Here is a 12,440-nt window from a genome sequence, read left to right on the forward strand (position 1 = left end):
TAGGATAACAGATGGATACAAAATAGGAGTTAACCTCTTTAGTGTGACGGAAGGAAATTTGATGACTGTTTTGTAGCGGTTGACTACTGTTCCGAAAATGTATAAAATAATTATTATTAGAAAGGTAATCTTATAATCTTTTATTAACTCATGAACTTTTTTTTTTGTTGGTATCATCAAATAATTTGTACTCCTAAGTAAAGAAATCCTCGTGAGAAGTGAATTGTTCACGATTCTTCACTAAATTCAGTCGATATGTAAATTCAGTAGTCATCAGTGTTCTTTGCACCAAGTGACTTAGTAGCTAATGGTTTCTGTACATCGCGGTGGCATGGCTTTAGATACTTACGCTATCCAGGTATCTCGAGATCTTCGTCTTAACTTCTCCCTTTCTTGAAACTCGTTGCTGCATTTATTCGCAGGACATTAAACCGCATAATTAAACCGGATTGGAAATAAGCGTGAGGAAGGTAATACAAAATCTAGTTAGGTTGCAAACAATGTTATCAAAGTAGACGATTGGTTATTTGTGTTTGGGTTTTGTCTGTAGAGTATTTAAGGGGTACCCAATTCAGATTTGGGCCAGCTCGACAATCACTTGGAGCTCCGCAGTTTCTAAGAGTTTGTGTTTGTTAATGGTTATTAATTGCAAAAATATTATTAACTATTTAGACCTATTTTCTGCCTATAATTTAAAAGTATAAAACTAAAAGATGAATTGTAAAACGTAGTATGGATTTAGATCTTCCACTGATTTAGGCAACAAAGAACTTGAACGGATTTAAAGTGTTGAAGCGATGAAAAACATTATGTACTGTATGTATCCAGATTCGCTAAGGCTACTCCATCAAATACTCTCTTATTCTTGCTATACAATGTCTCAATATAATTGCGAACTACACTATATTTTGAAAATTCTCAGCGGGAATATACTATTGCAACTCTAATTGCTTTTTTGAATTAACCTACTAAAGATCAACGAGGTCTTTACCAAAAAGAGTAATTTAAAATGATTACTGATTGTTAACAAAACTTAACAAAATACTTAATTATTTAGCTCAGAAACTAATGATAAATGTAATGTTTTTTTAACATAAGAATCTTGACCCAATATAATTCTTTTCTTTTGTTCAAGCTCAGGTCATTATTTATTGTTTTATTCGATTTAATTTTAAACTTATTTTAGCAAACTAAAATTTAAAGTAATTTAAATTAGCATAATTTTGTAGATTGTAGCTTAGTAGCTTAATAAACAAACGCTAAATTTTCTAAGGCCTAAAAGAAATCTTAGTAGTTACTAAACGTTTCTTTGGCCATTATTTTTCTAAATGGAAACAAGTGTTGCGTTTAATCAGGCTTCTTTAGCTCCAACGTCAGTCTTTAGAATCTGTTCTCTGTACGTGATCGAAATATTCGTGTATTTTCCTAGAGTAGCATTTCATTCACCAACTTAGGTACATAATTTTTTGTATATATAACGTAACTCTGAACTTTTGTCCCAGACCAAATTGAATAAAAATTGTAGTTCGATACGTAGTTGAAGAATTAAAAATAGCATCCGTAAGATGCTATTACGAAACAGGGAGAATTTGCTGGAAATAAAATAGTATATAATCAAAAAGGATCTTTTTTTTTTTGTTTACGAAAAGAATTCGACTGTCCATTTGTATCAGTATGTGAAGTGTTTCATTCAGTTCATGTTAGAATTCAATAACCGCGTCTGATCCGTAAAAATGAATTCCCTATTGTTCTCAGTATAGATGAAGCCAATATGTAGCAATATGGGCCGCCAGACAATAATATCAAGTTGCGTTAACTTCTTGATCCATCCGTGCAGCTGTGTTTTCTACATTTTTCTCCTTTTTATGAAGAAATAAGCTGCAAGCCTTTAGTATTCTTATAATTGAGTAGACTGCTGTTATTCAGTAAAATATATGGGAGGCCTTTGTTGTTAAATGTTATTACGATTTAGCAATTTTTTTTTGTTACAATTGCGTTCTTAAATATGTGAACTAATTTGGTAATTTGAGCGAAGATCATTAATGTCTGCAAACCTAACTTTGAACGAAAGAAGTCTAAAGTACTTTTTTATATTCAACTTATTTAAGAATGGTAAAATTTTTAAGTAATATAATCGTAAAATGCTGCTTTATTAATTTCATATTTTAATTTAAAAATCAAAAATTATAATTTAGTGCCAAAATGAAAAATTTAAATGAAATAGTTTGGTAGAGCAAGACACTTAGAAGTTAAATTTACGTGATGTTTTCGTACATCAAACTTTCTGAGAATCTATCGTTTTTGAATTATCAGCATAGTACCGCAGAAGTGCAACAGGTTTATTTTTTCTCATCTTTATTTTATTTTATTTTTTTCTTATTGCTTTAAAAAAGATAAATGTTTAAAATCGAGTAAATTGGTTTTGCAATTTAAAAAGGAGTGTTCATAATTAAAATCTAAATTTTAGAAAAAAGTAAATATAAATTAAAAAAATGAAAGTAAAATCTTAATGTGTTGTGGTGCCAAGAAGTGCCAGGCGTTGAATCATTGTGCCCTTCTCAATGTATTGACTTCAGTAGGTGCTAGGGCGCTAGAACTTCAACGTATGCCCTAAATGTTGATTTTTTAAACAGTCAAAATTTATTTACAATAATATTTCTAGGAGATTAGTTATAATTTAATTATAGTGATGTTGTGACATTAGTAGAAAAGCACTCATCTCTTCGCTTTGATTGACTAACTCTTTTAAGTAAATGACAAGCCGAGATGGGTAATGCAGAGAGTAATGTAACCAGTGGTGTTAAAAAACAGGCGGACACTTCTTCAATTAAGATCTACAAACTGGTAGATCTTAAAGGTTGGCCAAACTATAAATTATTCGTAACTTGTAGTTAATTAACGTTAATTTTTCTGAAGTTCCATTTATTGTAAACATCAGTATTTCATCATTGTAGTGTTTTTGCCAGCGCAATTTTATTGAAATGAACATACGTCGTTATTTATTTACATTGGGAAGTACTGATTTCAGTTTTAATGTTAAATTATTCCTTTATCAACGCATGAAATAGATTATCCCCGAAAATTTCTAAAACCTATTATTTTTTATCAGTATTTTTAGTGTCTCCTTCATCTTATAAATTTGAAAGAAATGTAGGTGTTGTAATGAATGGCTTGGCACTTTAGACCGGTGGTTTCTTGCATTTATTCAAAAAAAGAAACCCTCTCTCTCTCAAAATCTAGTTTTCTTTGAACCAAAATTTCATATAAAACTAAAAAAACCTATATGTCTGTACGTACTACAGCAAACTGAAGAACGAAACTACAAGAAACTGTTTTCGATAAAAAAACAGAATGTACTGAAATGTATCTGAAAGAAAGAACGTAGTATTAGTTGCCGAAGATCGTGAACGTAATGTTAAGTTTAGAGTTTTGAAATAACGTGTAAATTAAATAATTCCAGTAAAAATTGAGTTTCAAAAATATAAAGTGAACTCAAAAATTAATCTCACTAGTGGTGAATTGAAAAGAAAAATTTACAAACACTAATATTGTAAAAAAAAATTTAAAAAATGTTGAATTCATTCGTTTAAGCGTTAAAAATTTACTGTAAACTTTAACATGATGCTGCATTTTATTTTGTGAAAAAAATAAGAGTTTGTGGTAAACATAATATTGATAAAGTGAATGTTTAAACAGACGCATTCAATACAACTAGTGTCCTTGTTAGAGAGCAGGTCGTGAACTTGGTGCCCTAGTTTTAATATTGTTTTTCACCTTCCTCCAAATCCAAAGTTGTAACCAAAGTTACGAATCTAAACAAATCGTCCTAAGTATGTTTTAATTTTTAAATTTAATTTAACTTTATTAAACAGTTTTTGTAATTTTTTTTCTTGTAAAGAGATAAAAAAAAAGCAACAACAATGTTATTTGCATATTTGCTCAGTTCACCTTAGAGATTCAATTCACAGAACCTAACTAACGACCCAAGAACAAAAAAGGAGGACTGATACACTTCAGAATGAGATGGCTAGTTTATTACTTAGATAAAGTGATAACACTAATGAGTAGGAAGTGTAGTTCTTTTAATTTGGTATAATCAGTGCTCTAACATCTTTTCGGTTATGGACATTTAATCAAGAAAGTTGCTTTTACTTCCTCTTAGCAACCGGAAATATTAAGACCACATCAAATTTGTGAAATTTCATTTTTAGAAAACAATCTACTTTTAGGTTTCCTGAAAAAAAAGGCTTAAAGAATGGTAAGAATGTGTTACTTTATTCGAATGAATTATATTTTTATTTCTCACTCCTTTGTTCTAGTATTGAAATCAGTAAGTCTGTGTTTAACCGAAGGTTCAGCATAAAATAATGTTTGTTCATATTAGGCAGATACAATTCAATTTAGATATAAATTCGCCTATCAGTGAATCAGAATTAATGTGAAACTGATTAACTCATTGAAGACTTATTTATTTATAATAGAAATTCTGAAAACAGGCGAACACACAACTGATCAATGACCAAATAAGGACTATGATCTCCATTTTAAATATTTGGGATCAAGAATGTCTACTGCCAATACTGGAACTAGAAATGTCCGTTAGTGTGGGGCGAAACTGCTGAGATTGCGGGCTATCTGGGATACTGTAAACAGTCGATATAATTGCGATATCCTTTGATTATGACAATTTTTTTTTTTTAAATAAAGTATTGATGGTTCGACGAGTAATGAGAGGGAACCTAATTATTATCATTGTTATTTAAGCAATTGTACCAACAACTAGATTGATATAATTTATGATATAAAATGCTTTGTATTCTTGTTTTACTCTTATAAAATTTAAAAAAAAATCTCAGGGGAAAGCAGGCTGCAACCCTAAAACTCTGTTCCAATCTTGCTTTTCTTTGGTTGTTAGTTGACTTTTTTTTTGTTTGTAGGTGGAGGACTGCTAGTGGAAATGATGAAACGAGCCGCTCAAAGTAAACAATACGCGGAACTGGATCATGCAATCAAAACAAAAGTTGAACCCTTTTTATACAATAAAGGACAAGGAAAATTGATGCCAATCAGTCAGTTAGTACTTATGAGAAATAAAGAAAGGCCACGACATAAAATGGTATTTAATTTTATTTTTTTATTAAAGCATGTAAACATCTAATTACTGTTACATTAAAAATGCCAATTAAACAATAAAATATTATCTACGAATATATTTGTAATGCTTTTTTTTTTTACTTAGATGACAAGAAATATATTAATCACTTTTTTTCAGCTTCCGCCATTGAAAAATTTGGAAAATCCTGATGATTACGACATTGAATCCTATCCAGCTCCAGAAAGCAAAATAGGCGATAAACTAGGTAAGTAAATACATAAAATAAATAAAGTATAATCAAATTAAGCAAGAGAGAAATTTCATTCATTATTGTGGAATTCAATGTCAGACCACAACTATGACTTAATTTGCTACGAAGCCTTTTTTTTGGTTATTAAAAAGAACGTTTCGAGTTTTTGTAATTTTAATAAGGACTTAATGTTTTAATACATGTTCTTCAATAATTTTTTCAGATAAGAGTAGATGCCGCCATGTTTGTTGGGATCTTAAAGAAAGAGGTGCCGTTGGTGAAACCATATTACATCTTTGTCTATTGAATGCAACCTCCATCCATGCCGATTTGGCCAAACGTTTGCTCAGGTTCTACCCTATGCTTATCAACGACATATACATGTCTGATGAATATTATGGTATGTTTTGAAAGGAATTTTTCAAGTTTCTTAAAAAAATATTACTTTTAAACAAATTGATACATTTTATTTCATTATAATGTTTTTATTTATTATTATTCACTTATATTTCCGGATTATGTCATGAAAGCCTTATTTTTATTTATAATGTAGGTGAAAACGTTTTACACATTGCTATTGTTAATGAAGATCCTGCTATGGTTAAGTTCCTTTTGGACAGTGGTGCAAACTTCCACGAAAGGTGCGTAGGAAACTTTATGTGCCCTGAGGATCAGAAAGCTTCTAGAACGGATTCATTAGAACATGAATGGGTCAATTTGTGCCCATTTACAACATATGAAGGGTGAGCCCTATGCTTTTCTTTATCTTGACCATTAATATTAACATTATGTGTAATGTTTTTTTCTTTTCTTAAAAATAGTTACGTCTACTGGGGAGAATATCCATTATCTTTTGCTGCATGTCTTGGACAAGAGGAATGCTATCGGTTAATGTTAGCACGGGGTGCGAATCCAAATAATCAAGATACAAATGGAAATACCGTTCTGCATATGTTGGTCATTTATTCAAAATTGGTAAAGTTATTAATTTTGTTTAATGCATTGGAAAAATTGTATTTCTATTTCTATTTCTTTTAAATTAATTTATCAATTAATCTATTAAGATCACAGTTTAATTAATCCTAAACGTAAGTAACCTTAAAGGTAGGTTTATTTAGATTTCTCCAGCTCTTGAAGATAAGTATTATTATAAATTAAGCGCTAGTTACAAATGTTATTATGAAAATAGGCTACTCGTTGGCTTATCTCGTGAAACAAATTCTCTTGCTACTGATTAGTACCTCTAGTCGTGAAAAATCTTAGGATGCCCCAGTTATGAACAAATTAAGTAAGTAAAAGCCTTTTTAATCAACGTAAAGTTGGTTCATTTTTCTAGAATCTAGACATTTCCTGAGTTCCATAAAGTGGTTTTCCTAATAAGTCGGACTGCGGTCAGTTTTAATCCAAAAGCCGTAAATCGTCGCCTCTGAGTTGAGTGAAAGGTTATAGCCTGCAGCTGCTATTGAAGTAAATTGAATTGCACAGAACAGAGTATCCTATGTATAAGTCTCCACTATGTACTATGTATTATACTATGTATAAGAAAACCACTCTGGTCTCTCTCTTACCTGCCTTGTCAAAGGAGTATCATTGTCATGCCTTCACTATGCCATGTCAACCATTGGGAGGGATATTTCTTGAGAGAAGTCACTTTTTTTTGACTGGTTAAATGAGCGATGATGTCAGTAAGAAGGTTCCAGTATGAAAGACAATTAGTGGCAATTTTGTGGTTAATGTTCGATGTCATTCTGGAATTATTAAAATTTAGCTATGGTGATAATAAAAATCCTCTTTTTTGCAGACGACTTTTGATATGGCGTACGAAGTAGGTGGTGATTTATCGATAAGAAATGTACAAAATTTAACGCCTCTTACACTGGCTGCTAAATTGGCTAGAATAGACTTGTTTTTTCATATACTGAATATAGAACGAGAAATCTACTGGCAAATTGGTAAAATTTTAAATATTTCAATTTATTCTCTTTCATGTTTTTTTAAAATTCTATTTATTTGAAATAAATAAAAATGCCGTAAAAGTATATTGTATATTTTAAAAATACATATTATAGAACGAGGGAAAGACATTGTTTAACGATAGGAAGTGACGCAATATTAGCGAAAATATTTTTTACTATAGAGGCAAATCTGACTCGTTTGGCCAGAATAATTGCAGTTAGTGTTAGAGTTAAATATAATATTGTCCGCTTGTACAAGACATCCAATTCTTTGAACTTTTCAATTGGTTTTGATTTCATTGAAGATGGTGTTTTTACATACAGCATAACATAACGAACACGTATAAATTTGTGTGATGGTAAAAAGTAAAAGATTCCGTTATTCACTGCTTCTTCCAAAGAATTTTGTTCCTTGCAGAGTGCTTTATTTTCCTCATACGTTATTACACAGGAATGATTAATGAATTCAACTAATAATATTAACTGAGTTTCAATACCCAGTATACTCTTACCCCAGACCCATTGTGCCGCACTGCACTCCAGGCAACAGTTGATGTCCGTCGTAAGATAAATTCCTAGACCATGTTTACCTTCGGTGTAAATTTGTGGATGTACACCTAAATGTACAATTGAATGTGCGTATTCTATACTTAATGGAAGAAAAGCAAATTTTGAGCCCACATTACTTTTCTCTGTTAGCCATAAACCTTCGCTTATTCTTTTATATTTGAGCACAAATATATGATTTGGCAGTTTCATGTTGGTTAAGTGTTCTACTTTAGACAGTATTTTTTGAAAGTTTTGATTGTCAGTTTTGGTAAAACTTGGTTCTGAGAATGTAATGAGTAGCCAGTGTAAAACATTGATAACGTGTTCATTTGGAGTGAATTTGTTTGTGCCCTTCAGATAGTGCTTTAATAAGCCCACAGGTGGTATAAAATCGTTGATCAAAACTAGACTTTCCATGCCTATTGCACTTTCCTCAATTATATAAGATGGATATGGACTGAGACAATGTTTATTACAAGCTGTTACGTACAAGTTAATTTTCAAATCTGCTGCTTCTAAATTTTTTCCAATAAATTTATTGAGTTCTTTTATTTTATTTTCATAATCTTGACATGGTTTAATTCTCTTTAACAACTCTTCATCACTCAATGTCACTCGGCTAGCATGTTTATTTAATATTTCGATATCTCCACAACTGAAATACTGCCGCACGTTAGGCCTATTTGGTGCAATCATTCTCACTTGATCATCACCCACTATGAACCAGCTATCACTTTTTGAACTTATCTTTTTGCAACATTCATTAGTTGTATTTATTTTGCCTGTGTTAAAACTCTTCGATAAGCCAATCTCTTCTTGCTTGGGCCTAGAGAAATCAGAGTAATATTTTAAATAAAAGAGCTTCTTAGAAAAATTTTAATCTTATAATATAGAAATTTCTCTTTTCTAAAACTTAAAACTTCTCATAAAAAGATCATTAAGTATATAATAAATAATATATAAGGGAATCAAATATAAATAAATTTCTGAGATTATTTTTAGTGAAGAAGAAAATTCTTTATAACCAAAATACTATACAATATTCTCATTATAAAAAAAAGAAAACAAAACATAATCTTTTTTTCTTTCTATCTTTCGAAATTTATAAATTCATTGAAATTTACATGTATTGTATATCCACGAAAAGACCAGTATAACTTAATATGTACGAAATAAAGACAGTAACACTTGGTCCAAGTCCGTCAGTCTGGAGTCTGAGTAAGATTCTAATTAATATTTAAAAAATAAAAATAATAAAATAAAAAGTATACACATCTAGATTAGATTATTTCTTACAATACATAGAATTTATACAATTTATAACGATTGAAAAATTAAAACAATTATTGATATCCATGTTTGAATTAAGTGTGCATTAAGAGATTGGTGAAAGTTCTTATCATTATTATTACTATTATCAAGAAAGGGAAGAGAGGATAGAAGGAATGGCATACCGGGCCTTAGGATGAGCCTAAGAGCTCATCAGTTTTAATCTGAGGGTAAAGGCTGAGTTAATGAAGTTCGCCAAGACTAGCCAATTTTTACCGTTCAGGAACTCTAAAGCAACTATACCAGAAAGAGAAGGACTGCGAGTCACTTAGTATGTAAACTACTGAATACCGGACAGACCACTAAGAAATGGTACAAGTCCTCCAACTTCCTCTCGGTTACACAACATACATTTTGTATCGGTAGTCTTTTATTGATTACAGTGCATCGTTTTTTAGTCACTATCTCAGGAGAACAATGGTAATGGTAGAAGTGCGTGAAAGAAAATTAGAGTTCCAACCCAAATTTTATTATCAGGATGATTGGAGCGTAAACACCAGACTAAATTGGATAAAAATCTGGTGCAAACGCCCCTATTTCTCTTGCTACAATTCTCAAGGTTATAGATATTTTATTCAAACAACGAATTTCATATATAAATAATACTTATAAACATTAGCATTACACCGAGCGCTAACTTTTAAAAGAAGTCTTTCATCGTTGAATTGCTTAAGAAAAAGAGTTTTCTTAAAGAAATATTGAAATAATAATGGCTGTACATTCTCAAATTTAAACAGTATACTTACTGAATGGATGGTTTCTTACAGAAAGCTCATTTCTGTACTTTACATTAAATTTTGAACAATTATAGAAAGGATTTTTTTCCCCGTCACCAATCAAATAATATACCAAACATTTGTGAGTATGAAGTACAAAAAAAAAAAATAATAATAACAATAATAAAATACGCCAACCTTTTAGTAGGATCTTCTTCCTTCTTGGAAATGCCTTCGCCGTTCGTCAAGTGTATGTTTTCTTTCACATTTTTCTTCTTGATAACTTCCATAACCAACCCCAATCCTAAAAATTTTACTTCATAACGAATTCTAAATGTTATTAATTTGTTTACCGCATATTTATTTCACCAAAAAAAATGAACTTAAAGCTACTACAGTAATACACAATAGTAAAATGTTACTCTTTTTTTTTCTTTTTGTAGTGTTAAATTTATTGCGGTGGATCATTTAATTTTACTGAAAATTTTGTTCGGGTTTCCATTACTTTAATTAATATAACATGTGCTTACTTTTTATTTTATGGTAATCATATGATTACCATAATTTATTTTCTATTTTACATGAAAAAAAATTTCGCTTAACTCACTCATAGGGCTAGTCTTTCCTCTGAAGTACTTTCTTATTTAAAAAAAAACTTATTTACAACTTTTATTTTATTTAATTAATGTTAATCATGTACGATGTTCGGAGTTTAAAGAACATTTGGAATAGTTGTAAGAAAAAGTCATGTGAGTTTCACAACAGATTTTTTTTATTTTGGGATGTATTTTTCACGTATTTATTGATTAACTATAATTAAGTACTTGCATTATAGTATATTACTACTTTGAAGATTTATTGTGCTCACTATGGTTACCTAAATAATTGCCTAATCCCAAGGCTTCTGGTTCTTGTTCCTACAGCTATTAATTACTTTCCAAGACCTGCGAAGCTAATATGTATTGTGGTACTGGGTTCGATTCCCGGTCTTTAGGCCTTGGATTTTATTTAATGGCAAATAAAAAGTTTATAGTAAAGTATGTTTGCTAGTCGCCTCCGTCCACGACACCTAATTGGTAGTTGGACGTTAAGCCCCGCCTGAAAAAATAGGCGATTACTTTACTTTAATTACTTTCTGAAATTTCGATAACTAGATGTGTTTTCTAGTTCCCACATAATCGTCCAGTCACAATAGATTCCAGGTCCAGCTTCTTCAAATGCCCTTCTATTAGCCATTACATTCTCTACGTTTTTTTTGTACATTACTCACCTTCTAAGCACATTTTACTTTCCCTTTCTTAAAGTATTAAGATTGTGTTAATTGTTCACTCTGGAAATGCATGTTTGATGGTGTGAATGTGTTGAAAAATGAATGGTCGCAGAAATACAAACTTGGTTTTTCTGCTTCCGACATTCGACAGAGCTACTTATACTTCTTACTCATCTGAATACCTATTAGTTTTGTTTAAAACGTTTTACAGGTTACAATTCTAATGTTAGGAATAACAGGAATTTTGAGGGGTTGGCATAGTGGTTACGAAACGTGGATTTGTGTTATTAGGAGATCCACAGTTCGAATTCCGCGTTTTAGCCACTTTTAGAAAAAATGTTAATAGTAAAATAGGTGCTTCCACCTCCGTCTACTTGATTTAGCAGTTGGATGTTAAGCCCAACTGAAAAAAATAGTCGATAACTTTAGTTTTTACTTTTATATATCTTTTATTTTTTAATTAATTCAAGCCCTTTAGACATTAAAGTTCTTAAATTTGACTTGTTTCTTACTATCCATCATTCATTGCAGCTAATAAGAATTCGGAACATGAATCTCTGATTTTCTTTTATAGGAAGCATAACTTGTGCAGCTTACCCTTTATCTCAGATCGATACAATAGACATCGATACTGGAAATATCAGCAAAAATTCAGCCTTAAATTTAGTGGTTTTTGGAGTAAGTGTACCATTATGATTGTCTCTTTAAATTAGAATTAAAAATCAAGTGTTATCCAGATCATATCAGCACTTTTTGTCAAAGAGAAACTGATAAAAAGTAATAATATTTAATAATAATATTTATTTATTTACAAAACTTTACACAAAGTACACAAATTTGAAATGAAATAGAGGTTTCAAGCTTATCGCCTATATACACCCATCAAATTATATTTAATACAGTTTAAAGGAACATATTTACTTATTAAGGAAAAATTTAAAAAAAACCTTAGCTTGATATACAGGTGGGTGTTACAAAAGATGCTTTAAACGTTTATATTTATATTTTTTATAACTGAGAGAGTTTATATTGTAATTTACAATGGCTACTATGTGAGGGTACGGACTATTGTAACAAGTGGAGACGAATTTTTCTAAAAGACAGTAAACAGTAGTGGAGATGCTAGGAACGTCAATTACTGCGTGCATGTAGTCTATGGGCGTCCATCTGGGAAACGAACCAATCAATCTCAGGCATTTATTTTGCACTCTCTGTATTTTATTATGATTGGTTATGCAAGTTTGAGACCAGACTGGGGCTGCATACAGGAGTATAG

The 12,440-nt window shown here is 30.7% G+C and overlaps 2 protein-coding genes across 8 annotated transcripts in view; one reads left to right on the forward strand and one right to left on the reverse strand.

Moving 5' to 3' along the window:
- Window positions 1–12,440, forward strand: part of nan (transient receptor potential cation channel subfamily V member nanchung) — a 39,044-nt gene that overhangs the window by 16,338 nt on the left and 10,266 nt on the right. For 3 of the 7 annotated variants that reach the window (XM_074125858.1, XM_074125857.1, XM_074125860.1), the window contains exons 5-12: window positions 4–124; window positions 4,938–5,116; window positions 5,273–5,360; window positions 5,569–5,745; window positions 5,899–6,088; window positions 6,167–6,320; window positions 7,147–7,297; window positions 11,739–11,842. In XM_074125858.1, the coding sequence (XP_073981959.1) occupies window positions 4,958–5,116; window positions 5,273–5,360; window positions 5,569–5,745; window positions 5,899–6,088; window positions 6,167–6,320; window positions 7,147–7,297; window positions 11,739–11,842 (1,023 nt within the window). In that variant the 5' untranslated portion in view covers window positions 4–124; window positions 4,938–4,957. Of the gene's footprint in view, window positions 1–3; window positions 125–2,751; window positions 2,858–4,021; window positions 4,259–4,937; window positions 5,117–5,272; window positions 5,361–5,568; window positions 5,746–5,898; window positions 6,089–6,166; window positions 6,321–7,146; window positions 7,298–11,738; window positions 11,843–12,440 lie in introns of those variants that run through there. The other 4 variants (XM_074125854.1, XM_074125856.1, XM_074125862.1 and 1 more) reach the window with 3 other exon arrangements.
- On the reverse strand, window positions 7,377–10,415 carry LOC141453105 (protein mono-ADP-ribosyltransferase PARP16-like). Its single transcript, XM_074125867.1, has 2 exons — window positions 10,093–10,415; window positions 7,377–8,675 (listed from the first exon to the last, which is right to left on the reverse strand). Exons 1-2 carry the CDS (start codon window positions 10,182–10,184, stop codon window positions 7,409–7,411), a joined length of 1,359 nt encoding a protein of 452 aa, XP_073981968.1. The 5' UTR covers window positions 10,185–10,415; the 3' UTR covers window positions 7,377–7,408.

The sequence above is a fragment of the Rhodnius prolixus genome, unplaced genomic scaffold, assembly GCF_049639745.1.
Source record: "Rhodnius prolixus isolate KJV_2025 unplaced genomic scaffold, Rpr scaffold_3, whole genome shotgun sequence".
Lineage (NCBI taxonomy): Eukaryota > Metazoa > Arthropoda > Insecta > Hemiptera > Reduviidae > Rhodnius > Rhodnius prolixus.